Source organism: Syngnathus scovelli, chromosome 16, assembly GCF_024217435.2.
Source record: "Syngnathus scovelli strain Florida chromosome 16, RoL_Ssco_1.2, whole genome shotgun sequence".
NCBI lineage: Eukaryota > Metazoa > Chordata > Actinopteri > Syngnathiformes > Syngnathidae > Syngnathus > Syngnathus scovelli.
The window spans coordinates 4,431,399-4,458,533 of NC_090862.1; the positions used below are offsets into that span (position 1 = coordinate 4,431,399).

At 38.1% G+C, this 27,135-nt stretch overlaps 5 protein-coding genes across 6 annotated transcripts; 3 read left to right on the top strand and 2 right to left on the bottom strand.

Moving 5' to 3' along the window:
- Positions 1–1,324: 1,324 nt before the first annotated feature.
- On the bottom strand, positions 1,325–3,938 carry LOC125983378 (ADP-ribosylation factor-like protein 4D). The gene is made up of 3 exons (XM_049744568.2): positions 3,757–3,938; positions 2,506–3,066; positions 1,325–2,115 (listed from the first exon to the last, which is right to left on the bottom strand). Exons 2-3 carry the CDS (start codon positions 2,947–2,949, stop codon positions 1,951–1,953), a joined length of 609 nt encoding a protein of 202 aa, XP_049600525.1. The 5' UTR covers positions 2,950–3,066; positions 3,757–3,938; the 3' UTR covers positions 1,325–1,950.
- A 663-nt stretch (positions 3,939–4,601) lies between these two features.
- On the top strand, positions 4,602–7,448 carry LOC125983379 (coiled-coil domain-containing protein 200-like). The gene is made up of 5 exons (XM_049744570.2): positions 4,602–4,970; positions 5,555–5,640; positions 6,786–6,849; positions 6,913–6,992; positions 7,075–7,448. The coding sequence occupies exons 2-5, from the start codon at positions 5,566–5,568 to the stop codon at positions 7,099–7,101; spliced, it is 246 nt and encodes an 81-aa protein (XP_049600527.1). The 5' UTR covers positions 4,602–4,970; positions 5,555–5,565; the 3' UTR covers positions 7,102–7,448.
- Positions 7,445–16,791, bottom strand: nbr1b (NBR1 autophagy cargo receptor b). 2 transcript variants are annotated; one of them, XM_068653377.1, is made up of 23 exons: positions 16,540–16,791; positions 16,002–16,064; positions 15,755–15,773; positions 15,649–15,671; positions 15,394–15,579; positions 14,961–15,038; positions 14,669–14,898; positions 14,236–14,361; positions 13,839–14,045; positions 13,519–13,678; positions 13,323–13,406; positions 13,062–13,247; positions 12,838–12,960; positions 12,649–12,724; positions 12,387–12,497; positions 12,137–12,307; positions 11,788–12,039; positions 11,436–11,631; positions 10,982–11,227; positions 10,837–10,919; positions 10,693–10,762; positions 10,427–10,520; positions 7,445–9,935 (listed from the first exon to the last, which is right to left on the bottom strand). In XM_068653377.1, exons 1-23 carry the CDS (start codon positions 16,639–16,641, stop codon positions 9,762–9,764), a joined length of 3,060 nt encoding a protein of 1,019 aa, XP_068509478.1. In that variant the 5' UTR covers positions 16,642–16,791; the 3' UTR covers positions 7,445–9,761. The 2 variants fall into 2 exon arrangements, with proteins under 2 accessions (XP_068509478.1, XP_049600524.1); XM_049744567.2 differs by having other exon boundaries at positions 12,838–12,957; positions 16,540–16,790.
- Positions 16,792–18,346: 1,555 nt separating this feature from the next.
- Positions 18,347–22,559, top strand: aoc2 (amine oxidase copper containing 2). Its single transcript, XM_049744336.1, has 5 exons — positions 18,347–19,952; positions 20,960–21,078; positions 21,169–21,335; positions 21,669–21,801; positions 21,868–22,559. Exons 1-5 carry the CDS (start codon positions 18,401–18,403, stop codon positions 22,150–22,152), a joined length of 2,256 nt encoding a protein of 751 aa, XP_049600293.1. The 5' UTR covers positions 18,347–18,400; the 3' UTR covers positions 22,153–22,559.
- A 155-nt stretch (positions 22,560–22,714) lies between these two features.
- On the top strand, positions 22,715–27,110 carry LOC125983242 (apoptosis regulator BAX). The gene is made up of 6 exons (XM_049744341.1): positions 22,715–22,917; positions 22,993–23,023; positions 24,385–24,549; positions 24,633–24,771; positions 24,881–24,985; positions 26,103–27,110. Exons 1-6 carry the CDS (start codon positions 22,890–22,892, stop codon positions 26,241–26,243), a joined length of 609 nt encoding a protein of 202 aa, XP_049600298.1. The 5' UTR covers positions 22,715–22,889; the 3' UTR covers positions 26,244–27,110.
- The last annotated feature ends 25 nt before the right edge of the window (positions 27,111–27,135 follow it).

The window sequence follows — 27,135 nt, forward strand, 5'->3', positions numbered from 1 at the left end:
CACTAATGATGATTTAAAAGAAACGATATGGAACGATTAGACATTCTGCAAGACAATATGACACAATATTTGAGTTACAAAAAGGGATAATTCAGAAAAATGTAAACATTTTAGGTTTTGGTGGGTGTGTCACTGGTGTTTTTGTTGTTGTGTGAAACGATCGTTAAATATTCCAATGGGTCATTTACTCACATTGTAGCAAAACCAGACTATTGTTCTCGGTGGACGATAGGTGATACCGCAAATCTCCTTTTTTTTTACACCTCTATCATATCAGCTGTCCTCCCTTTCAAAAAGAATAGCCCTTCTTCTCCTGAGATGCAAATCAACAACTGGTTCCGGACTAGAAGAAGTCACACGGCAGTGTTATGCAATGGCTGCTTATTCTCGCTAATGTACAGATAATGGCACGAACTGTGTTGCGTAAACAACATTGCTGAATTTGCTTCTTGGGATTTTGTTCTTGGGGGTAAACCAGTTTTTATTTGAGGGTGTCAGTGGGTTTGAAATGCATTAATTTGTTATGTTTTGCTTAAAATGCAAAATTTCTAACCCTAAATGATGTGCTGGGCCCTATCTAGCCCCTGGGCCTTGAGTTTGCCACCCATGCTCTTATATGGTCAATTTGAGAAAACCTTGAGTTAATTTTTCACATTTGTTGTGTTTGGTGCCGGGAACTATTTCCACTCTATTTTTAATGGCCTTTCGTGTGCGGGCATCAGTTCAGGTCATGAGTGCTTACTGTAAATAAACACGCCCTTTAAACGGAAGCACAGATAAAATGTTGTGATAGTGGAGCTTCTGAAGCATGTTTTGTTTCATTTTGCTGTAGGTTGTTAAGATTAAAACTTTGAAAAGGATTGCCACCATCATGCATCTCGTTTAACTAACTAATTTAATGCACCAAACAGCAATGACTGATACTTGAATACCTCCTCACATTATGATGTCACAAAGTGAGGACCCAGTTGTTTTCTTGGATCGGGCGGGGCTGGTGCTTCAAGAGAAGAAATGAGCAGGAATGCTCCAAAATGAAAGAAGAGGTAGTGATGGGTATCGTTGTCGTCCATTTTTGATTGCGCAGATAAGTAGCGGCTCAAGCAGGATTTTGAGTCATCGCCTTTGTGATGCAACTGTTTCGTTATACTGGCATGCTTTTGTTCTCAAGGCGTGACTTTACCAGCTACAGGATTGCGTGCGTGCTGCCGAATGGACCATGAGGGTTGTTCTCGCCTGTGGCGGTTTATAAGTGTATTGCCAAATATGCCTTGCTGTTTAAACAAGCTGAGCTATTTGATTGCATGGAAAAATTTCAGTCCAAAAATTCAGTCAGTCAATAATTTATTCATTTTTCGACATTGTACAAAACAAGCTATAAAAACAAGTTGTTTTAGCAAAGAAATGAAACCAAGCCTGAAAAACACCCAAAAGTGTAAGAAAAAAAAAAAAAATTAACGTGCATGACTTCGAGTCTCTGTTCCACCGCCTCAAATGTCAGGACAGAATTCCAAATACTGGTCAGTTTCAAGTTTCTAATAAAAAGTAACATTTACTCCATTAACAAACAAAAGTGTATTTTTTCCCCCCACAAAATACTCCCAACTAGGTGACAACATGCAACATAAATAATAAACAAAAATTACCCAATAATAGGGAGAAAAAAAAAAAAAATGTAACAAATCCTTCAACATTGGAGTGAGTGCGTCAGTGAATGTCCATCATATATTGCACAAGTTCAAATCCGTCTGTCCCTATAAAACGGCAAATCTCTTAACGGCCGGATGAGGAAAAAGACTCAAGGAGTGCATCCATCACCTTCTGCTTGAATTGAACATCAACTCCTCAACACGGTGCTCACCAAACCGACAGTCTCCTTTTCCAAATTAGTGACGATATTCCACTGTAGAACTCCGCATCATCTTCACAGCACTGCTAGCAACCACCGACCTCTCATCTCTTCTTCTTGCTCTGTCGTAGTGTCTTCTTCCGCTTCAGGATCATCTCGTAGAGTTTCTCCAAGCCCATCTGCAGGCCCTGACCGTCCAACGCTGAGCAGCCTTGCGTGTAGTGTAGCGTGGATGAGCTCAATTCATGGACGGAGAGAAGTTTCTCCACCTGAAAGAGCGAGATGAATGATTTAGGCAATTTGATGAAAACGTGCTTTTCTAAATACAAAGGTTTCAAAGAGCTTGATCTTTTTTTGCATATTTATCAGGTGCCTTTATTTGCATGAGATAAAAACCACACCCCAAAAGCAGTTATTTCAAAAGAGCCGTTCAAAAAGAACATTTGTAATTCCTCATTCCTGGCATATTTCGACCGTGTGTCGGAAACATTTTATTATCAGGAGATCTGTTTTCAATTGTGAAAGAATGCATGTTCCCTTTCAGAGAGGGGGGAAAAAAAAGAAAAAAGGAAAACAAATAGTTTCTACAATTTGACAAAGGTGGGTTAGTTTGGTGAACAATAATCATCAGTACAGTTTAACGAAAAAAAAATGATTACCTCTGAGGATGTCATGGCTGAATCCAGGTCCTGTTTGTTTGCCAGAACCAGGACAGGCACCCCTTGATTCTCAGCAGACCGAGTGATCCGGTGAAGCTCCATTTTTGCTTCTTCCATTCGCTCAGCCTCGGCTGCATCCACCACAAATACTAAACCGTCAGTCCTCCGAGTGTATGACTTCCAGAGAGGCCTCAATTTCTCCTGACCACCAACATCCCACACCTGGAAAGTTGATGCGTTGGCTTTCAAATTCCCCGTGGCCACTTTAATGCGCTCCATATTGAAGCCTTTGGTGGGGATTGTCTCAACAAATTCCTGCAGTTTGAGTCTGTAAAGGAGCGACGTTTTCCCTGCGTTGTCCAAACCGATCACAACGATGTGCAAGGACTGGAGGTTGGGGAGGAATGTGGTGTTGGGGGCAATGTCGGTAAACTGGTTGCCCATGTTTCCGTCCAGACAAGTGGAAGAATCCACTCTCAGATTTCCACTGCTGGTTCCTTGAGGGGCAAAAATGGGAAGATCTAAGGAGAGTAGACTGCTGCAGCTTCAGTTCAGGGAAGCCTGGAGAAAAAAAAAAAAAAAAAAGATGGTATAAAGTCAGTGTTGCATATTGTACCTCCAAAATCTTTTAAGAGACCCCAAAAACGGGATGTTTGCTCAATTCTTGGCATTGCATCATCTAAGAGAGCAAGGTATAATTAACATTTCAAATTGGTCAATAATTTAAATAAAACACCCTGACGTGTGAACTGACCAAAAGTATGTTTTTGTAAAAATATTAAATTGATGACGTTTTGGTCTGACGCCAGCGATGTAGTGCATTTTTGTCATCATATTTCTTTGGTTACTTCTGCAAAGGTTGCCAGTCTTTTAAGTACTCGCAAAGTAAAATATTTATAAAAGTGATCGTAAGACCATCAACGGGAATTATAAATATAAGAAATGTCCCAAAAATAGCCGATCCGTAACCTTAGAGCTTGCCTAAAACGCGAGTTTGTGCTTGTAACGTTCGTCATGTTCAATGCAACCGCCGGGGTCCAGATAAAACATGCATTTGGAAAGTTACTTTAAAACGAGATGTTGAATCAGATAAGAATTATTATATATAAATATTAAGTGCAGCCGAGTTAGACGGGTGAACAAATAAAAATTCCCCGCAAACTAAAATATAACGTCCAAGTTTCGACGTGGAGAAAAACCCAAGACGCCAATGCAGTTAACGTACAGACTTGCCAAAAGTGCAAAACTCACCTGGTAGTATTTCCCAAAACTGCCTCAACAAAATATGTCGGCGTTGCAATAGTTTTTAGTTAAAGTAGCAATCCATAGGTTGAGTTTTTCTTGCAACCAAAATCGAAATTCTTCCTGGCTCTTGCTTTCATGCGGACGGGTAAAGCTGCAGACCAAGACTCAAGCCAAGTAGCTCAGCATTGGGGGGAAAAGCACCTCCTCGGCTTTGACGTCACTAGGAGACGGTGGCCGACAAAGGACAAAAAGGAATGAACGTCACACGGTACTCGTCACAATGATAAAACATTTGATGCAGTGTCCGTTATACTTTTTGTTTTTGAGTGAATGGTCCTATAAATTAATGTTGAGCCGGAAAAAAATTATTAGTGTGTGCGTCTACCACGGGAAGACAGTTTAATGTGGTAAAAGAGATATATTTTCCAATGACAGCTGAAGCGCAATATGAAATAAAAATAAAAAGCACAGCAACAGCACCACCTATCGTATTTAAAAGAATGTGCATCGTGGAGGCTTTTTTGTTGATTTTTTGTTTATTTCTTTGTTTTGTTTTTACACAAATAAAAAGTAAAAACACATGTGTAGAAATTGATAACAATGGTGGGAAAAATGATTTCCAATATACTTCGTCACTACTTTATTACATTTATAAGTATATGCATTTGAGCATCTCTGATATTTTTTTAATTCTACGGTGCATTTATGATCCTCGGAACATCCGACCATGTCGAGGTGTTTCCAGCAGATTAAAAAAAAAAGTTTTATCAACTTCAACAAAAGCAATTTGAAACAATATACATAATTTAAATATACAGATTAATTACAGATAGAAAAACAGACAGAAAAGAAAACCACAAAGATAAACATGAATGAATAAAATGAATAAACAAATAAATGCCAGGGGTCCTAAATAACCAATAAAAGACATTGACAATATTTAAATGGGAGTCTCAAATCCACACGGGCAACCAGTCTTTGGTTCTCTTCGACACATGATATCCAAGAAGACTTGCCAAAAGTGAGTTACAAAGGCAGGCTAGTACAATTACCAGTGAGATACAGCTATGATTTATCCACCCCTATCTTTCTCCTCCTAAATCAGCCGAGGAGAGCATTAAGTTGCCAGCACACTGTGGGGTAAAGCGACACGGATATCTCAGACTCCACCAATCTCCTGCAGAAGCTGTGACACCTCGCTTTGCAGACCAGAAAGCTAGGTGAGTATTTACAATTATTTATTTGTCATCTACACGCTCTTATAATAAAAAAAACCCTGTTACATTACAATGTAGAGTATTTCAATTCGATCCTTTGAGTAATGTTCGGAATATAATGCCAACCTGCCCGTGCTTTCTTCATTTCATAACTTTCGAAATACAACTGGGCTAATACCTTGGTATGCAACCCTTTTGAAATTACAATTACCAGTGAGTTGGTGCATCGGAATGTGGTCTGTCACTTAAGGAGAAGCCGGAAACAGTCGGCACAGTTCTCACAGGAATGCTTACCTGACTTACTAGGTTGTCACAATACACACATTCTTCAGGGAGTTATTTTAGAGACAATAATTCTGTACATAATTTTCTCGTCATCTGTTCAAATAAAGTGCTGGAGTGCATCAATTAAAATTGGGTGATGAGGTACACAGAGTATATACTGTATTTGTAATTTATGATAACATAAAATAAATAATGTAAATAAATGTTTGTTGTCTTCTTACACAAAACTTACTATGTGAATGCACAATAAGCCTTTTAGACATGAACGAGTATTAGGAAAATATCTTGTTAACTGCTTTTAGGTGCTGCCGAAATGTCAGCGATGCATTGGGAGGCGAGACGACGTCAGAGTGCTCTGGATCGAAGGCTGGCTAGAGACAAGCAGCAAGTATACTGTCCTTAAATTTACTATCATTTACTTCTAATACTGTAGAATTGTCATACTCAACATGGCAAAAGTAAAATTCCTAAAACTGAAATAAAAAAAGGAAGCATCTTGCAAAACCAAGCTTGGAATACAAACAAACATGTAAAAAATATTGCTAGTTATTGTGATAGTTGTATACTTTGAGGCAATGGTTTACATCAAGTGTCATTTAAAATAAACCTTAGCGCTTTAAATACCACCCAGTGGCATAGTAGGCAAGAGTGTTCATTATAAATAAGGCAAAGTATATATAAATACATATTCCCTGTGCAGTTTCAAAATCAACACTGCGCTTAAAAGTACAAGGGGGAAAAAACTGTACTTAAATAATAATTCCATTAATATGCATTGCACATAATCGGTCAATCGAAATCACACTTGAATTAATGTTTAAATAAATAGCTTGCTTTAAGGCAATGGAAAAACAAAACAATTTAAGTCACATTACAGTTTTTGAAGGTGTCATTCTTTCTTTGTAAGTCGTCATCGAATCGGCTGTCGGTGAGTTGACACTCTGCTTGCTCTAGTTTATTATTAAACAACAGTGGAGCTGGACATGTGACACTCCAGTATGAGGTCAATCTTATTTCCTGTGTGAATAAAAGACGGAGTATCCTGTTGCTGATAGATACGTGAGTCCGGAATTTTTGTCATGAGTTTGATTATCGGTTACCGTATTTTCCGCACTATAAGGCGCACCGGATTATAAAACGCACCTTCAACGAATGGCCCATTTTAAAAATGTGTCCATATATAAAGCGCACCGGATTATAAGGCGCATAGAATGAATAACTCAAAGTGGCTCAAACGTTAATGCACTCACACAATACATCAATAAGTCAACGTTGCTCAAACGTTAATATCACACAACACACAAAACAAACACGTAATTAATAAATTAGTCCTCATCCACGAATCCATATTGGTCCATATGTAAGGCGCACCAGATTATAAGGCGCACTGAGAAAATTGGAGGTTTTTAGGTGTGCCTTATAGTGCGGAAAATACGGTACGTTGTCTTCACATACCGTTGTGATCTATTGTGAATTTTTTAGTAGTCAAAATGGAAGCAATACCTTGAACCCACAACCTATTTCTCTTTATAGGTGTTGAAAAAAATTGAGAGCAGCTGTGATATAACTGAATCAAATTCATCAGAGGAGCAAACAGGTACTGTACCTCTAAAATATTCCCAATACGTACAAAAAAAGTTATACTGTTTATCTTTTTCAGTTCGATACCATTGTCCCCACTGTAAGCGTGAATTGAAGGCACCTATCGGTCAGACTGGAAAGATCCCCAACAGATACTCAGTGGGTGTCACAGTTATTCATCACACATTCATCACTTCATTCTGAGATTGACTTTCATAGAATCTGTGAATTTCTTTTACAGTCTTTGCAGTACACACAACAGTGGTGAGATGGAGATGTTAGCGCTTTGAAGATAACCTTGGCTCGACATTGCTCACGCTAATGGTAATTTTAATATTAACATATCTTTTCTGATTTAAAATTATGTTTTGAAATTAGGATATAAATTGTATTTTATGAACAGATACAAAAAAGGCTAAATTCACTATTAGATTTGCTGTGTTAGTGATTTTATAATACAGTTTATGGAGAACGTTATTGTTACTTTCTAGGTGATTGAACCAAAAAATAAACTACACAAACCAATTAATTCTGATTAATTTTGCATTTGTGGGGAAAAAAAATTAAAGCTTTAGCACACTGTAGCTCATAAAATGAAACATTTCACATAATTGACTAACATCAGTGATGTTTTATTTCAAGTTGCTATCTTTGCCAAACAACCATTAAAAACCAAAAGCACCATTACAAGATATACAGTCTATATTTTTTTTTTAAATAGAACACATTTAAGTATTATTTATGCAAATAAATAGGTTATACTGTTTGATTTCTTCAACTCTGATTCCTTCAAGTAAAATGTAAACTAAAACACGTCTTCAACAGATTTTGGTCAAAAACTCACAAAGGAAAAAGACTAACACATACAGCAGGGCAAATTCAAACACTGCATATTAAGCCTAAAAATACAAGAATCCACAGCTTTTCTTTGTACATTTTGTTTTAAGCATAAAATGTACAGTGCAAAACAAAAAAACTCAATTTAAATGGCAGAATGAAAAGGATTGTCCTTAATAACACATCATATTGACAATTTGACAGTATATGTTGTAGCTGTTTTTTTAAATAAGAAAAATAAAATTCATGGACCACCACCAAACAAAAATGTTAGAATTAATTAATATTTATGTACCTTCTGTCATTTAGTGAGTAAAATGTAATTATTCTACGTGTCACTATGTCAGTGGCATTGATAATTGAATAAAGCTAAATTATTTGTAATAAATAAATACTTTTCGGAACAATTAGATGAAATTGGATAATTTGCCATACCACTACACTGTTCGATGTTGTTCAAAATAACTGAGCAGTCCTTTTCATTCTGCCTTTAAGTTGATGGAGTCACCCAATAGTCTTTGCTGATTTGAAAAAGTTCCGTTTATATACGTTTAAGAAGATGAATGGTTTAGTGTGATAATGTGCACAATGTTTGCGTGTTATAACTTGTGTGAAGGCAGCAAAAAATTGTAGTGTTCAGTATGAATCGTAGCCTTCGACTACTGAAGTACTCAAAGCTACCTGTAGTATGCTCAAATAACTAATTTCTCAATCTAACAAACTTACGTCAATAAAATGCGATGTGGTGCTAACGTTGCAATTTTAATACGAGTTGATAAGTCTCTTCTATCATGTAAGGCAAACTTTTATGAATCTTGGTATTCTGTAAAAGCGAAAAGCGCAAAGAATATTTTCTATTTATAACTAAGTAACGGAATGTTAACAGTTTATAAACAACAGGACAGTGTAATTATACAAATACGGGATATCAATATTCTCCAGTTCAGACAGACAGTACGTTTGAAAAAAAAAAAAAAGTTCCAATACCACTATTGAACAGTGAATACAGTTAAGCATGAGTACAGATGACAAAACTAGGCCTCAACTTATTAATCATTCTGCCGATTAAATCGGCCAATCATAGCACTGTTCTCATCATCGGCCCAAATTTGACCAATTATTCTATTAGTCTCTCAAACAGTACATATGTACATATTATATGAATAACATCTGAGTGGTGCAGAATGGTGTCCTTACACTGTTTGTCCACTAGGTGGAGCTGTGACTTCATTGAACCCACAGCCAGGTAAAATGAGTGAAATCAACTGTAACTCAACATGTCTTGCCATTTTAGTTTAACTCTCTTTATCATGTTTGTCCAGCTTTCTTTTATTTTTTGTTTATATTGCCAAGGTTTTAAAGTTGTAGTTCAATATCACAGGTATTTCTAAATTGCTCAATAAAGTAATTTATTTTTATTTTAGTTAAATAATGTCCCAAAGGTTCCAAATATGTACACTTTTGTACACTATGTAACCTCAAAAAACACAATTGCCTTGCTATTATGTCATCTGTATACCTCACTCACCATCCATGACCAATCAATCCAACTGTTACATAGCATAACAGATGGTTTGAGCGTAAATTGATTCGTCATGCCTTGAGAGTGACGCCTGGGGGCGCTGTGCAAAAAGTACATTAGTCCTCACTCCTGCAGAGAGGTTAAGAGTAATGCTAGTAGATTTAACGATGGTGTGCAATAAGGTAGAATGAGTTTTTGTGTGACAAAAGTGACTTTTTCATATTCATCTCTGGTAAAGTTTAGATGCCTGATAAAGTTAAAAAAAAATTAGACTATAGAAAGGACACAGAAGAAGAGGGAGTGAGAAAGTGGACAACTGCCCAAAAAAAGACAGCTGCATGCATAAATTACGAGCTATCCAATGATGACATCGAGATTTCAAATTGTTTCAAACTGTGGACACCGAACTGAGGGCTCCCACTAATTTCATGCGATGGTGATTTGTATTTAATATCGAGGTTTTAAGTTTAGGTAGTTTTCGGTTTTATGCTTTATTGTGCATGGGTCTTCCATTTTGTGGTGTAATAATTCTATTATTATTGGTAATCTTTCCAAAATGCTTTCACCGGTCAGTATCGTGTAGAGTACCAGTCATTGTCGGTCAGCTGGATGAGCTCATTGACGACGTCTAGGAGGTTGTAGTTATGTTTCTTTAGCAGCCGCTGGTTGAGTGCTCTGTCCCCAAATCCCATCTCGACAAGCACGGCCATCATAGTCTCTTGCGTGGACTCATCTAATGGAGGCTGCACAAAAAAAAAAAACACATCAAGATTAATCCTTACTAAAGGCGTGTCACACTAAAAGACAAAAATACTTAGTCATTGAAAGATTGCGGAAGATGGGTGGATTCAACAACACAGGGGAGTTTAAGTGACACAGTCACATATGCGTACACCCATATTAGTCAGAGTCCCACCCTTCAAGATTAAAATAAAATAAAATCAAGAACCAAGCACAAATTGGTCTTGGATGTGAATGTAAATAAAAATTTAAGGTTCACGATATCGATTTAATTGTAAAAAACTATGATGGAAATATTTCAGAATGTGTAATTCAAATGTAAAAGGTAAATATTTCCGATTTAGTTATTCTTTTTTTTTCTTTAATGGAATTAAAATCAATTCAACAAATAAAATATAGTCCTAAATAACATTGCTGACACTGTCAATACTTAAAAAGGTAACCAAAAAAAATCTATTTATCCTAATAATTTGTTGCATAAAGGGGACAGTACCTGTGTCGGGCCTTGTCCTGTAAATAAAGCTTTGTAGGCAGAAGCAGCAACTGACAGTGCTCCTTTAACCAGGTCACTGGTGACCCCTGGATGGCTGATAACAAAAATGTAATAAGCAAAATATAATTTCAAAGAGAATAATTTAAATTAATATTTAGACAGAGAGTCATGCTTAGATTTAGAGGTGGTAGAGTTTGTAAAATGCAAACAATATATAATGGAAGACAAAAATATTTTATAAATAAATTCCACTGTATATTTCTCACCTGGGATCTCCAGAACAGGCTACCTCAGTGTCTTCTGATCCTTCTGAAAGTTTCTTTTCAGCACCTAAGGCTGACACACAAGTAACACAAACCTTGAGGTAAAGTCATTTCATATTTTAAAGCTGAAAAATATTCAAATATTACCATCCTCCATTTGATACAGTTTGGAGCGCTCAGTTTCTTCCCCAGCTGGAACATTTTCTTCTGATTCTTCAGTGTTCTCTGGACTGTGCAGATAAATATGAGACAATCAGTGTGTACCATCATGATATTTTCCACCAACACTTACCTGGATGTAAGTATGGCTGTAGGTGGCGCCACCACCTCAGGTGTCAATGGCTCATCATCGAGTGTCTGAGATGTGCAAAGCATGTCGTTAGCGCTGCTGTTGCTCAATGTTCCTGTCCCCAGAGTGGCTGTGATATTGTGTGCTTTTCCCTCTTGCTCGGAGGTACCGCTTGGGTGCTCACAGGTATGGATTTCGGGGTCTGCGGGGGTATTTGGTGGGATGTCACCAGGTTGAGACAGTGCAGAGCTGCAATAGATTGAGAAATATAGAATACATATAAAATGATTTGGATGAGGTGTATCACATATGGGTTAGGGTTTTTGCTTAAAGAGGAACTCAAGTAAAAAAAAAAAAAAGCAATAATATGTTCTATGTGCCTCCACTAGTCTAAATATATTATTCTGATTAATATTGTAAAAGTGAAAAATGATTCTTTAGAAATATGCCTACATACCTGTACATGGACTCCCCTAGTGGCCGACTGGTGTCAAAACAGTCAGGAAGGATGATGATGTATTCCTCGGAGGACGTTGAGGAGGAGCGACTCCTCATCCCTTCTTTCTTCTTCAATCCTTCTTTTAATTCTGGTTCTTTCTCACTCCCTTTGGACTGCTCACTGGCACAGTCTTTGTGAGGACCCTCGCATTCACCTGTGTTAGGAATATCATTATAGTTGTTTTAGTTTTGGCAACTTGGTTGTTTTAAGGCTATCTCAGATGATTTTTTTTTTTTTTTGGATCTGAAATTTGGAAATGATAATCAGTATAATCTTTCAATATAAATCAAATTTCTCCTCAACCACTCACCTATAGTAGCGGACTGCTGTCGTGCGGAGGACATCGATGGAGTGTTGGGTGTTATTGGTACCGAGCTGGGTCCAGCCACCTGAGCTGGGACCATCGATAGAGGAGCTGGTAGGGATGCTTTCACGGGAGATGATAGAGAAGACTTCAGCATAGCTGGTGGTTTCAAGGGATTGTGGCAACTATCCAAAATGTCCTCAGTTTTCACCGCTTTACTTTTCACGCAGGAGCCAAGTTGAACAGCTGGACGCACCACTGTGAGCAAACAAAATAAAAACTGTATAACTGCAATCACTTTGCACACCAAATATAAATTCATTTCCGCCCTGCTTCCTTTCTCGTGTTCCTTCACCTGCTCCGGAGCAGGACGCTCTAATCGGGGTATGGTCAGGAGCCTCCTCTAAGGTCATTGAGCGAATCACAGTTTCACAAACAAACTGAGTACTGCTGATGTCCTCCTCCCCCTCCTCTTGTGCTGGTACTCCGCTATCCTCAGCACCAGAACCCACCCCGTGAGATACATCTGAGGAGAGATGCGGATAATTATTATAACAGTTAAGAATTAAAAAAAGGATGTGTAAATATTCCATAATTTTAATGACCCATTATGCTATTGATGATTTCGGTCTCTTCTTGAATCAGCCCCAAAGAAGGGCTGCTTTTGTCCCGTAGGTGGGCATCTTGAGGAAGAGGGGAGATGCAGGGTGTCATGTCTACATGGGCGAGATAAAGAGGCAGGTTGAAAGCGATTCTTTGCAAAAAATATCACATATATAAATGTCGAGTTAACAAATTGCTGTATTCACCAAAACAGACCTGTAAAATTCATGAAGCATCAACATTTTTATCTCCAACTCTTCTTACCTGCTGGAGTGTTATTCGGGACACTCTCCAACTCTTGAACAATGTTGATGTCCAGCAACTCAAAAGACAGAAGATCCTGAGAGAACCAAAAATAGTTAGTTGCTTAGATATAAAGGTTGTGATATTTTTATTTTCTTCTTCCAAAACGTAGGGAAGGTGCTCATGGCTATAAATAAAAATGGAGATTACCTGTGCTGTGAGTAGGTCCACAGAAGGGATGTAATATTCTTCCCCGCTGTCTACTGAAAGTGGAGGCTGCTTCCGCGAGGCTGTACAAGCTTTTCCATCCTTTTGTACTGGATTTTTACCCTGCTGGTCATTTGCGTGATTTAACACTAACTCCAACCAGTAATTTTCCACATCATAATGGCCACCTTTGCCTTCCATGCAACTAATTGGCGACACTTTCATACCTGTGGTGTGACACACGGAGAAACGAGTATCCCATCAGCCATCATAGGGGCAGGGGCCAAAGGGTCAACAACAATGCTACACCAAACCCTGGGTCCGAATTGCTCTCCAGCATGGGCAAGGCGCCAGTGGGAGGTGTAGGATCCCTCCACAGATGGAGCACATAACGCTACACTCACAATACCAACCTGGACATACAGAGAGGAATGTGTATTGTCAATAAGACAAAGAGTTAAAAAAAAAAAAAAAACTTAGCTTCTCACCTGTCCAGGCTGGAGAAAAGGAACAGACACTTCTCTCCAACGATCCCCGGATCCCACTGCCAGGTTTCCCCACATGAACTTCAACTAGAAGAAGCAAATAATGTCAAATGCATTGCAGATACATTTTTGTACTTCCAATGAAACAAAAAATACCCTAAGAAAAATGACATAGCCAAGTTCAGGAAAATACTTTTACCTTAGTATCAGAGCTCCAACTCATTGTCCCTGTGTTCCTCATCTTCCAGTACTTGATGAACTTGGTTCCAGGACGTAGACGGGTTCCATCGGGAAGGTTTTCATCCAGAAATGTCGCTGTCATGCTTGGCACCATCAGGGGACAGGGTCGCTTTGGTCTCCTTAACACAAATGACATACTTTGTATTTATTGTAGCTCAACTAACACAGGGTTATGTTCTATCAGCTTGTTTTGAATGAATGTACCCTCAAATATTTACATCACATAGACAATGAATCCACAATTCAGAAAAAAGGTGCAGAAAGTGTTACGCAACCTACTCAGGGCTATTGTGCTGTGTGGCTCGAGGCTGAAGAAGTACAGGAGAAGAACTTCCATCTCTCTGGGAGGAGCTCCATTGTATGCCACGCCTCTCCATCCTTAACTGTTTACGGATCTCTTTCACTTCTGCTTTCAAAAGGCGTTTTTCTGCTTTCAGCCGTTGCTTTTCAGCCTTCCGGAAGCTACGGTCGCCTCGCCTATAGAATCTGAATGCGGAAACCGTTAATACCAGTGATGGGAAGCAGATGGGGAGCATGCAAATAAAGTCAAGAACCACTGCTGTGATATGAGGCAACACCAAAGTGCACAAAACTTTTTACTGAAGTAGTACAGTATTTCATAAGTATAAATGGCTCAACAGTATTTCTGTAAAATTATTGGGGCAATTTCTTGTACCTGCTGTGGTCAGGGGCAGGTGATCCATGTTCAGGTATTGAGAGAGGAGTTCTGGCCCTCACCAAATTGTGACTAGGATCATGGGAGAAACTGCAAGGCTCACATAGAGTACAAGATGTACACACGCTGTAAAAAAAATATATAAATGTATCATATCAATGAGAGAGAGCAAAGTCATTAATAATAATTAAAAAAAAAAAACAATTTGTTTGGTGGACGTACAAAAATCTATGCACAAGTGGATTGCAACATATGGGAACCATTGTGCAAAAAAAAAAAAAAAAAAAATACATATAATACAATACAATACAAAATATACTGGTGTGTTTAAAATTCAAAATCAAAAGTCCTTCATAAGGTAAGAATAAATAAGCCTCCAAAAAAAGCAGACAAGCTTTTGAAGAAAAGTTAACAGTTACAGCAGACACAGTACCTGCATTGGTAGCCTCCCCCCGTAGTCTGTCCCCTGCAAGAAGAGCAGGGAAGAGTAGAAGACGGAGCTCCGGGTAGAGTAGAGGAAGAAACTTCCGGTACCACGGCAGCTCCAGCTATTCCATCCCCTCGACTTCCCCCTGCTCCACTCAGGGGCTTATGGATGCAGCACTGTCCAGAGAACTCCCGGCAAATTTTCTCCACGGCCTCACGAACTACCTGGTCCTTGAACTGGTGGAAGAAGAAAGGTGAAGGTAAATTGTGGTACATAAAGCCAAACCAGCAACGTTTACCTTCTCCATGTAAGACGTGAACCAAGCTGGGGGAGTCTTATCTTCTTCTTTTACCCCTTTCACTTCTTTCATGATCACCTGAAAAGTACAAGGGAATATGAATCATCTTTTAATTATATTTTAATCAAAAACATTTTGGAGGAGAAACAGAAACCAATTCGAATTGAAGCTGGCATTTTTCTGGCTAAGTTCTGGTCATTTTGTGGCAAACTCAGTCCTTGTTGACCATTTATAAATAAAATAAAATAAAATAAAATAAAATAAAATAAATCATACCTTGAAGCAAGATATGAAACCTGCCCTTATACTTGAACATTCAGTGTAGGGATTAGAATGCAATAAAAAATGTCTACATTTAAAACTAAATACTGGACTAAAACCTATCCATAATGGAAGAGGTCAAAATGAAATAAAAAGCTTCGGGCACACCTACCATGCCCTGTTCTGGCACGGCTGCCTGAACCTTGCGACTGACCACTTGGGCAAGAGCAGGACAGTGCTGAGGGGGTCTAAAGCCCCGCTTTGGTTCTGCACCGGTCTTGCCAGTGGAGATCCTCGCTGGTTGACCGCGGGTCTCATACACATTCATGTGTAGTCGATTTCCCTGCCTTGCTGCACTCTGTGAGGCACAAACACAAAAAATGATGTTGAACCTTTACTGTAACAAATATATTATAATTAAACATACCTTGAGGGCTTCTTCATACTCAACTGCAATGGAAGCAGAAAAGATCATTTGAAATGGGACTTTATCTGCATGTTTGTGTATATTTATACCAATTTTGATGACTTACCTTGGCTGTTAATGGAAACCTGACAGCAACAAAGAAGGTTTTGTTAATTACTTTTTTTTAATGATGACATAAGCATATTTGTCAAAACCTGATGCAATTTTGTCCTTTCTGAGGACAGATCAATAAGAAGCACCAAATCAATACTGTCGGCTAACATGGTGGCAGTCTGTAAATTATCTGTAAATTACACAGTCAAAGTTTGTCCATGTAGAGCGGTGTTTTGATTAATAGAAAGAAAATCTCTCACCTCTTCGTTCTCCTCGTCGAAATAGGTTAGCTGAAGGCTGCATAAGCCAAAGGAACGCTTAACCTGTGACACATTTTTTTAACAAAGCTGTCATATGTTTTATAAAATTATAAAATCAATTACAAAATGTTTTTATTTTCTTCAATTTCAAAACTTTGATATGTCATTTTAGTGCAGCACTACATGAGCAACAAAATTTAACAGTAGAAACAAACCATGAATGGGGATAGAATTTTTTTTAATTTTAAGATTGGATTTAACAGCAGCCTGTTACGTTTGAATATTAATTTGGTGAGCACTACAATTAAAATAAATTCAATTGTAATGTTTAATTCCGGCAGTATAATTTGAATACGATGGGTCAGGTTGCTCCTCGATTTCGAGCAGCCTATTTTTTATTTTTTTTCACGGGGAATAATAAAACAACCACTTGGGTAATAACAATGTCGTACGGTATATTTTGAAATCGCTTAAAAAGAAAAAGAAATAGGGGCTAATACGTGCTCTATGCGGCCCGGCAGTTCTTCTGTTAGCTTACCATGGCCTCCATCGAGTCCCAGCTTTTGGTTTCGGATCCCGACAGGAGGAAATTCTTGGAATTTCCCCTGAAATTCACCTTTACGTTGATGCAGAAGTCCATTGTGTGACCTTTTACGCATTAATACATATTGTGTAGGAGAGCCAAGAGGTGGTTTTTGAGAGAGATAAGGGCGATTTGGGTTAATCTCGTCAATTGAATCCAGGAAGAGGATGAAGCTATGTTGTGTTTACATCAGCATCCTGGGCACGCCCACTTTGCACCTTGTGCCCGGAAAAACGACTGTAACTTCCGGTTAATGCCTCAAAAAATAAAACAAAGCGTTAAAAAAATAGATTATTACAGGAAAAATGGATAACAATAAAATGGCAGTCATAATCACTGATTTTCACTGGAAAAAGTGGAAATTGTAATTGTTGGTAACTTTAAAAGATGGATTACAATAGTCAGGTATGACCTCATTACTTCTTTTCTCTACAGTAGAAAGAAAAATAACATGATTTTTCGTTAGCTTTTGTTATTCTGATTTTTTTCTGAAAACAATAACAATGGAGATCTGTACTATAGTTTCAGACGGGGCCCAAAATTGACCTTTGGGTGACCCCACAACTAAGAGCCATACAGGAGGAGGAGGCATCTCCAATTACACCAGAAAAGGTAGGAGGTAAATGCTTTGTGCTTTGAAAAGAATGTGAAAACACAAGAAAACAAAGACTGATTACTAACAGCTAACATGTCTGGACCACCAATCTTAAACAAAAACATTGAAAAACCAGGTGGGGATAAAATCTGAAAGACGGAAGTGGAATGTTTAAAACTGTTTAGTAGATCTTGTTTCAGCAACGTATGTATAAACAGCTATTTGAGGCACACCCTGCAAAGAGGCAGAAAAAAGCCCCAGAGGAGATCCGAACAGCTCGCCAAGTAGCAGTTCACTATTAGCTAGATATGTTGCACAGATGTCCGACATGTTCATATGAGAAGGACAGAGATAGACAAGTGGCCACTGTGTGGTCCTTTGTGAATTCTCCAACCCCCCCAAAACTATTTTGTTGTTGCAGACCGAGCCTTTCAAACATGCATTTAGAAATGTATTCCTAAAAAAACATTTTCATATAATAAGCATATGTTTTGCACAGTGATGAAAAATGGTGGCCCTCCTCATCATTTAATTTGCCCTAATGCAAAAACAAAGATGGCAGTTGAGACTGTCCAGATGGAAGGAATGAAAGGAATACAAGGAATGCAAAAGATAATCTAAATAGTAATTTGTAAAGTGTGCGTGTGTGTGCGTGTGTGTGTGCTGCACATAAATTCAGCAGCTTCCCTCCACTGCCAATCATTATTTTAAATATTTATGCAAGTGATTTTTCCAGTCACCATCTCTCACAGGACTCACAAAAATGAAGTTTCACACAAAGGCTTGTTTATCTGTACACTCCCTACATAATTCTACTATCATCTGAGATGCAAAAAAAAAACCTCTGAGATTTTTTTTTTCACAATTATTGCGTAGTGAAAAGATAAAAAATGGGATTTTGAGAAGCTTTTCTTTTCTCTTCTGGCTTCCAAGTGCGCTTAAGTTTTGTCAACTGATACCAACCCCAATTCCAGTCAAGCTAAATTGTGAGACCTTCTGCAATCTGGCAGACAAAGTCCACAGCTCAGCATAGAATTAAAAATAAAAATAAATGGGACAAAATTGGCTAAAAGACTTGACTCCTCCTTTGCTAGAGTGCTGACAACCCATCATGGATCGTCATGATGAGGAGGCAGGATCGGGAGCAGATAGGGAGGGGCTCGAAAACTCTTCTGACCATTTCAGCGCTGCTCAGTTCTCATTTTCTCCAACCAAGACAGGATGAACTCGCTGGTAAAATGGGCGCTGTTTCTTTTTGTACTCGTATCTCTCCTTTTGAATATTATTCTAATTGGAATATATTCTCACCGCGCACCCAAATGTTCCGCTCAGCGCGCGCATCCTCTGAGGGGAAAACACGACGAGCGCAGCCGCGTGTTCGCAGACCTTACTCAGGATGAATACTTGCAGGTCCAGCAGTTTATGCTCAAACGGAAGAACTTAAACATATCAACCAGGCAACTGTCCAAACCCTCGGAAAACTTCTTGTTTTTAATCGAACTTTCTCCGCCCAAGAAAGTGGACGTGTTGTCCTACTTGGATGGGAACGCTTCCAAGCCAGTGCGCGAAGCCACCGTGGTGGTCTTCCACGGTTCGAGGGGCTACATTAGGGAGTATTTAGTGGGGCCTCTTCCAAACCCCATATACTATATAGATATCACCAAGATGAAGTACAAGACGGAGCTTCCTATTAACGCGCGCACGGTCACCATTGGAGAATATGACTTGTTGACAACGTTTCTGGACCAAAAATTATTCTCCCAGCTGCCGGAACTCATGAAAGAGAGCTTCGGCGCCAACAAGAAGATCCTCCCGTTTGAGCAAATGCCCCGAGGAGTGCAATCTGGAGACAGAAAAACCTGGATCTCTTTCTTCAGGGACATGAGCGGCATCTACATCCACCCAGTTGGTTTTGAGGCGCTCATCAATCACGAGAGCGTAAATGAATCCGACTGGAAAGTGGAGAAACTTTTGTATAATGGTCAGTATTTTGACACGATAGAAGAACTTCGACAGAAATATGCTGCTGGAGCTGTTAAGAAAATCGTTTATAAGGAGATACCTGATTATGGTTCTCTGAAACCCAAGAGCAAACCTCTGCAGGTTAGCCCACTGCAGTATTACACAGAAGGAAAACGCTTCAGCGTCAGTGACAACCAAGTCCTGTACCTGGACTGGAGTTTTGCTTTTGGTTTGAGTTCCCTCACTGGGATGCGGGTCTTCGACGTGCGCTTCAAGGGAGAGCGGATTGCGTATGAGCTGAGCGTACAGGAAGCCATGTCGGTGTACGGGTCAGTGACCCCGGGGATGATTATCACCAAGTTTTTAGACTCCAGTATCGGGATTGGCCGATTCGCACATGAACTTGTCCGTGGTACTGATTGCCCACATGAAGCCACCTATGTGGACACATACCGATATATCGACGTAAACTCCCCGGTTCGATACAGGAATTCCATATGTGTTTTTGAGCATAACTTTGGTCAGCCTCTAAGGAGACACTTCTCGGATTTTTTTAGTACGGGTTATGGAGGGATGGTGAACAGCGCTTTGGTGTTCAGGACAATCACTGCAATCGGAAATTACGATTACATGTGGGATTTTATTTTCTACCAAAGTGGATCTGTTGAAATGAAGGTGCACGCCACGGGATATATTTCGTCGTCGTATCTGGTGAACGGCAGTTTGAAACATGGACACCAGGTAGCAAAAAATGTCCTGGGAAACATCCATACGCATTTCATCAACTTCAAGGTGGATCTGGATGTTTTAGGTGAGTCCGATGCAAAGTTTCCTTATATGGTAGGGGGGTCAAATTCATTTTATTCACGGGCCGCATCATAGTCATAGCTTCTTTCATGACTGTCAACCCAAATAAATGTATGAGCACCTCATATTATAAACAGTAAAAGCTGCAAAACAAACTGACAAATAACTCAAATCAGACGAGTAAAAACTGGTCAAATATATATATAAAAAAGATATTATTAAAAGTGAAGACAATTTGCAATTCTAGTATCTTCGCGGGCCACATAAAATGATGTGGCGGGCCGTATCTGGCCCCCGGGCCTTGAGTTTGACACCTGTGTTATATGATAAACACAACTTGTTTGAGTAAATAATATTGCTGTGTTTTTTTCTTTTCTGAATCTGTATACATTTAGGGTAAATATAACCTTTGTTATAAACTTTTGGAATATATTGTCAACAGCGAAGCAAACAATTGGGAGCATCATTTTATTATCCAGCTTAAGATATGTGTCTTGGAATAAGACACAAGTAGTTTCCCACCCAACGTGCTCGATGAAGGAAAAAGGTTCTTGGTTCCCATGAGCTTGTTCCTTTTAGGCTTTATAGAGGGTCTCTCCCAGGGGTAACCATTCCAAAAAAAACTACAGTCACATAGTTGGCCTGATGTTGATAAAAGCAACATGAAAATCCCACTGGCAGTCACTGTGGTGCAAAGATTCCATTCAAGTTGCATTTTAGTCATCAGTTATTGCATGAGCAATATAAATTTATTTTTCTAGATTTAATTCAATGATAGTAAATATAAAATGTTTCTCTTTACACCAAGAGTGTCAAACTCATTGTAGTTATAATTTCCATCGGAGGGCCATTATGACGTCATCTAAAGCAGACTAGTAAAAAATGTTTCAATCATTTAAAAAGATGATTTTTACTTTATTTATACTAATGTTGAGCTTTCATATTATAGGAGCATTACTCCTATCATTAATATTTTTTTTCTGTATTTTGTATATACATATATTTTTTTAGGAGTGAAGAATACATTCCAAACCAAAGATATGGAATTTGTGAATGTGACATTACCATGGATGCCCGATCGCCATGCTATGGTACCTCATTTGGTGGAGAAGCAACTTAAAACAGAAAAGGTAAACTTTCAAGCTCTTTTTGAGTAAAGCTATAACATTAGCTAACCAGATTTCATGATGTGTGATGGACTAATGAGACCACCTCTGCAGGAGGCAGCTCTTCGTCATGGTACAAAAATTCCTCGTTACCTGCACATTGCAAGCAACAAAACCAACGCTTGGGGTCATCAACGTTCATATAGACTTCAAGTTATAAGCTTCACTGGAGACCATCTCCCAGAGAGTGAGACAGTGGAACGAGCCATTTCCTGGGCCAGGTGAGACTAACAGATTCAATAAAATCTTTCAATTTATTTATGTGAAAATCATACTATGTGGGTTTTTTTTAAATTAAGTTTTTCAAAATAAAAAAATTAAATTAAATTATTAATTATTTTTTAATTAAATTATTAAATTAAATCATTGCACTCTGGTCCAATAGATTTTATTGCGAAACAAATCTTCTGGCCTCATCTAAAAAAAAAAACAAAAAAACACCTCACTTCAGGGGAAAAACATGACACATTTATAGAAATATATTCAAAAAATTGAACCCTTTCTGGAAATACATGATTAATTTTTGGAGATTTTTTATGTTGGTAATTTTACAGGTATAAGGTTGCCATCACCAAGCATAAGGACTCAGAGCAGACCAGCAGCAGTTTGTATAATCAAAACAATATGTGGAACCCAGCAGTTGACTTCAGCAAATACATCGAAGACAATGAAAACATTGAAAATGAGGTATGTTGTGATTTTATATACAGCTTGGATTTTGTTGATGACCAATTGTTTGAATGTTTATTATAGGATTTGGTTGCCTGGGTAACCACTGGATTTCTCCACATCCCACATGCGGAGGATATCCCCAACACTGTAACTGTGGGTAATGGCGGCGGCGTTTTACTGCGACCCCATAACTACTTTAATGAGGACCCTTCCATTCATTCTTCTGATGGGGTCTACATAAGTTCAGGGAGTGAAGAAAGCTGTGAATACAACAGGATGGGCTGCCTTGCTCAAGAGACCTGCAGCCCTGTACTGGAACCCTTCACATATAATGGCTTTGAAGGAGTCATGAAGTTCGAGGACTGAACAGACAAGAATGTTTTTTTTTCTTGCGAAAGCCGCAATAAAAAAATTTGGGAGTGTGGTGATTTTTCATCTAGTAAAAACAAAGCACAATATATGAAGCACACACTTATATACTTACAGGTATGCTCACAGATGTTTTAACAATGCATTTTTTTTTAAAATATTGATTGTCAGACTTGTATATTTTCTGATCTTGCAAAAATGTGGTAATAATGGAATTACACAACATGTAAAAAGGTGACTGCTGAGAAAACAGAAATTATACACTTTGAGGTGAAAAGCTATTTGTTATTCTACACCATTGATTTAATTCTTTTTTATTCACTTATTCAGTTTTCCTCTCTAATTTCTACATTTTTTGGGCTGATTCAAGTCGTTCCAACATTAAAACCAATCCAACCTTTTCTTTTTTTTGTAAATGGGTCATTTCAAATATGCTATAAACTCATTACAAAAACCGACGTGGTATTAAAAAACAGGACTGGAGTTAATAGCAATGACTATTTTATCCTCAAGGTGGCAGTAAAGGTTGTCATGGGTTTATTCGTGAACCACCTATAACCACAGATGAAGAAAAGATTCATGCGGACTTCTCAAGTTTCGACCAAGTTTAGTTAACGCGAGTTGTTGCCGGTGTCAGACAAATCTCAGCTAAAGTATTTTTGTTTTAGAATCGTCAACTAGACTGACGTCGTCTCTGGTGTGCCAAGCAACGGGAAGTGTTTTGTTTTAATACGATGGCTTGCGAGGGAAATGGTATATCAGGTAAGCTTGATATAAAAAATTCCAGATGAAAAAAAAGTTTACCAACTATTGCTAATATGTTGTATTCATTCACAGATGAGAGGATCGGAGAAGCACTGATAAAGGAGTAAGTGCCTCTCTCTTTTTTTATTCATTTCCCCCCTCTCCGGCATTTTGTACAGTAGATACATGTTGATTTCACGGAAATGATTATTTTCTCACCTAATACGCAAAACAAAAACATCTGCTTGTGATTTAGGGCTATACAAATAAACTTGACTTGACTTGACTTGACTTGAATCTGCCGCCACAAAACATTATGTAGAAGAAAAAGCGGAACAAAATCCGAAAATGAACTAATTTGTGAGGTTTGACAAATGAATGTTATCATATGTAATAATAATCATATCTAATGTCAATATTCTCTCATTTAAATGTACCATTTTCTCGTCTTGGGTTGACAAATGTGAAGTGTGGTTAGCAGGTGCACATTTTTATTTCACTTTCGTTTTCATTCTCTGGGCCAGATTTATTTACCTGAAGGGCAGGTTTTGTCATGCTTGCTCTCACGCTAAGTTTAGGGTTGACGAGTTTACTTTGTTTTGTAGTCTCCATCGTACAGCCTTTTGCTAGTTGCTTATGGAGGTGTTCAAAATATTTTTTTTCTATCTAGAGTACCTCCCAATACTCTTTTAATGTTGTTGTTTAGCAGCAGTTACTTTTTCATACACAAAAATCCAAAACCTATTAAGATTTCAGTTTACTTGGGTTGTCTTTTGCGAGATGTTCAAATGGGTTTGATAAACCGAAACACTTGAGTGTGGGAAATGCACAAAATGCTGTATTAGTATTCAGGAAATGGGTGGATACATTTTCTGTGTAAATAGAATGGAAATCCCCCAAGACTCTCATTTTTTGAGGAAGTTCAGGTCCTTCTATACAAGCGCTACAAGTCTGTAGAAGCAAGTACTTACTCTGCTTGGGGAGAAGAGTCAGTTCCAGTGACTGAAGATGGAGACAGCTTCCCTCAATGAGGGACTAGAGATCACAGAGAAACCCTCCCTCCATTTTGGACAAACGTTCCCATCCTGAAGACGATACTGCAGCAGCACTTTTTTCAAGTAGACTTCAAGTAGCATCTCTGCCCCCCCCCAAAAAAAAACAAAAAAAAAAACGGTTCAACAGGTAACAAGTCTATTTTTCTTCTGGCTCAGATTCATAGACCAATAAATTCCTGCTTGGGATTACCCAAAAGCTGTTTTTGTATTTGTCTATGATGGTTGTAGCATTTATTTTTTGTATTTGCTAATATTGCTGCTGTAATAATGTAAATTCCCACACAACAAAATATATAACTATCTTGTTCATTTTGCCAACCTCAATGGCTGTCAAGTAACTAAGTATAACTAATAGAAAGATCCTAAAAAGTGTTATTGGCTCGTTCATTGGTCTACATTCTCACCAGGTATAGTCATGTCGTTTATCCAGGGTTATAGAGGAAGAGCTTAGGAATGTGCCCGCAGAAGATATCCCTCCTCTCACTCCACTGGCTGTGGAAATACAAAGTACTCAGGAGAAGAAGCTTGTGACCCAGTTGGGCAAAATGATCCGAATTGTTGGTGACAAGGTGAAACATGACAAGGAGTTCCAGGAGTAAGTTTCCTCTCTTTTTTTATTCTGTTGTATAAATGCCTATGAAATTGAAATTTGTATTTTTTTTCTTTACACCATAATAGTGCAATTGATGGTTTAACCTATATGGATGGATCCATGTGGGAAAATTTCAACAAAGTGGCCAATAAGGTCATTGAACAAGGCATTACTTGGGAGAGCATAGCTGTGCTCTTCTATGTAGCAGGGAAGCTAGCGCTCAAGGTTATTATGCATTTATTTTCACATCATCCAAATTTTGCTGTCTCTTGTTGCTGTCCGATTACACTCCTTGCAAAACGATTGTATGCTTGACAAGCTATGTGTTCATCAGATGGTGGAGGCTCATCTGCCACAGTCAGTGAAGAACATCCTGGTTTGGACAATGGATTACTTTCGGGTGAACCTACTCGGCTGGATTCGGGAACATGGTGGATGGGTATGCCTGGTTTTCTTTTTTTTTTTTTTGGGGCCAAAAAATAAAGGGGTTTAGGTTTTAAATTTGTTTTTGTTTTTTTAGTCAATGTGCTTTCAGCTTACTATTCCATTAAAAGAAGTGAAAGAAATACAACTGATTCATGAAGCAAATTTGAAGCTTCATTTTCCCGTCATTGCTTTTAACCTAAATATCTAAAATTGTCTAGTATCATGAAGGCTAAGACCGATAACTTGCTGCTCATGCAACTCTTGTCCTTGACTGTTTGCTATTTTTCCAGGTGCCTTTGTTATCAGGTTTTGGGAAGTATGCAATACTACTTATTTAATATACCGTATTTCCCGGACTATAAGGCGCACCTAAAAATCTAAAATTATCTCAAAAGTTGACAGTGCGCCTTTTAGTCCGGTGCACCTTATATATGAACCAAATTCCTAAATTTAAACTGGCCCGAAGCATTGTGTCATGAAATCAATCATAAGTGGCCCGCTGAAGACTATGAATCATAAATCAAAAAGACTATGGATCATTATTTTGATCATTATTTTGTGATTATAAAGTAATTTGTTGCATCTGAAGTTGAAATAAAAAAGATAAAATGGAGAATGATTTGAGATTTGGATTAAAAATCTGACATGATGCATTAATGGTGCGCCTTATAGTCCGGTGCGCCTTATATAAGGACAACATTTTCAAATGGGCCATTCATTGAAGGCCTTATTGTCCGGTGCGCCTTATAGTCCGGAAAATACGGTACTAATAAATCACCATTCCCCATCATTCTCATGTAATTGCGCTAGCTTTACCCCTATTGCGTCAAAGTTTTTATATTCTACTGTATTCCTAATTGCTACAATTTACCACACTGGTCTATCCTCTAATGTCAAAAGCTTCTCCAGCCAGCATGTTTAATCCTAGCACATCAAGTTTATGGCCACTCCTTTAATATTGTGAAACTAGCAAAGAGTTATAGGAAAGTAAGTAGACAATGTGTGAACTACAATTTGATTTAAATTATAACCTCAATGATTTGATTCAATATCATACTGCGTCGTGTCATATTAATTTTGATGTGGTGTTAAAATAACGATTTATACAATAGTTTTGTTTTTGTCAACAGATCAACAGTTTCTCTGAGTTGGCAAGAACCTCCATGCAGAACGTGGGATTTAACCGTCAACGCTATAGCACGGTCCTCGTATTCTGCAGTGGCGTCCTCATAGGAAGTTTCTTCACCTGGAGGATGAGCAGAGGCTCTTGAAAATCCTCCAAATCAATTTGGCACTATTCCCAGAACGTGTGAGTTTTTTATTTGTTTGTAAACATTTTGACACCACTATCAAATACGGTACATGGGTATTTTCATACTTGAATTGATACAGTATTTTATCAAATATATTCTCTTTGTAGGGTGTCCTCATTGTGAATGTGGGACACTGAATTAAAAAAAACATGGCAACATTAATCATTTTAGGCATCCGCAACTAACTTTCAGGCCTCCGCAATTAACTTGCACAAGTTACACTCCAAGTTCACAAAATGTCATTATTAAATGTGTTGAATATTTTGAGAATTTTACCCCCCAAAAATTACAGCCATTATTATTTGTTTGATTTGTGTAAGAAACTAAAAATAATAAGTAATTATTTACAAATATGAAAAAGTAGTAGCTCATTTATTTATTTTTTTAATATCTCCTCCTGTATACATTTGAAATGAATGATCAATCAGTTCCGTTATTTGTTAAAAAATTATTGACAGCAAATATAAAAAGTACGCTCCACTGTTCGAATGCTGGCGTTTGGTATAATTATTTGATTAAATCTCAGGGCTAAATAGAAACTACAGGAATGATAGCCTTAAGCGTTTGGTGTCATATTAACAGCGTCCACTAGATGCCAGCAGAGGGATAGCTCCAGATTTTTTTTGCTTCTATTTGCAGCTTGCTTCCATTTATGAATACATACTGTATACATATATTCATTCATTCATCTTCCAAAATGGTTATGACATGCTTTATTCGTGTGGTAACAGACATTTCTGAGACAAGTCTCTTTTTTAAGTTCTTTATTTTGATATTTACTGTTTATTCGCTACCGCTGAACCTGCTATTAAATTCTTATATTGACTTTGGAGTTTCTGTGATGATTACG

Excerpts from the sequence above, each read along its gene's own strand:
- aoc2 (XM_049744336.1), top strand. The coding sequence starts at position 18,401 with ATGAACTCGCTGGTAAAATGGGCGCTGTTTCTTTTTGTACTCGTATCT. Across the intron at positions 21,079-21,168 it reads AGCAACTTAAAACAGAAAAG|GAGGCAGCTCTTCGTCATGG; the intron begins GTAAACTTTCAA and ends CCACCTCTGCAG. Across the intron at positions 21,802-21,867 it reads ATGAAAACATTGAAAATGAG|GATTTGGTTGCCTGGGTAAC; the intron begins GTATGTTGTGAT and ends TGTTTATTATAG.
- LOC125983242 (XM_049744341.1), top strand. The coding sequence starts at position 22,890 with ATGGCTTGCGAGGGAAATGGTATATCAG. Across the intron at positions 24,772-24,880 it reads CAGGGAAGCTAGCGCTCAAG|ATGGTGGAGGCTCATCTGCC; the intron begins GTTATTATGCAT and ends TGTGTTCATCAG. Across the intron at positions 24,986-26,102 it reads TTCGGGAACATGGTGGATGG|ATCAACAGTTTCTCTGAGTT; the intron begins GTATGCCTGGTT and ends TTTTGTCAACAG.
- LOC125983379 (XM_049744570.2), top strand. The coding sequence starts at position 5,566 with ATGTCAGCGATGCATTGGGAGGCGAGACGACGTCAGAGTGCTCTGGAT. Across the intron at positions 5,641-6,785 it reads TGGCTAGAGACAAGCAGCAA|GTGTTGAAAAAAATTGAGAG; the intron begins GTATACTGTCCT and ends TTCTCTTTATAG. Across the intron at positions 6,850-6,912 it reads TTCATCAGAGGAGCAAACAG|TTCGATACCATTGTCCCCAC; the intron begins GTACTGTACCTC and ends TATCTTTTTCAG.
- LOC125983378 (XM_049744568.2), bottom strand. The coding sequence starts at position 2,949 with ATGGGCAACCAGTTTACCGACATTGCCCCCAACACCACATTCCTCCCC. Across the intron at positions 2,116-2,505 it reads CAGCCATGACATCCTCAGAG|GTGGAGAAACTTCTCTCCGT; the intron begins GTAATCATTTTT and ends TCGCTCTTTCAG.
- nbr1b (XM_068653377.1), bottom strand. The coding sequence starts at position 16,641 with ATGGACTTCTGCATCAACGTAAAGGTGAATTTCAGGGGAAATTCCAAG. Across the intron at positions 14,899-14,960 it reads TCACGTCTTACATGGAGAAG|TTCAAGGACCAGGTAGTTCG; the intron begins GTAAACGTTGCT and ends TTCTTCCACCAG. Across the intron at positions 11,228-11,435 it reads CTAGGGGAGTCCATGTACAG|CTCTGCACTGTCTCAACCTG; the intron begins GTATGTAGGCAT and ends AATCTATTGCAG.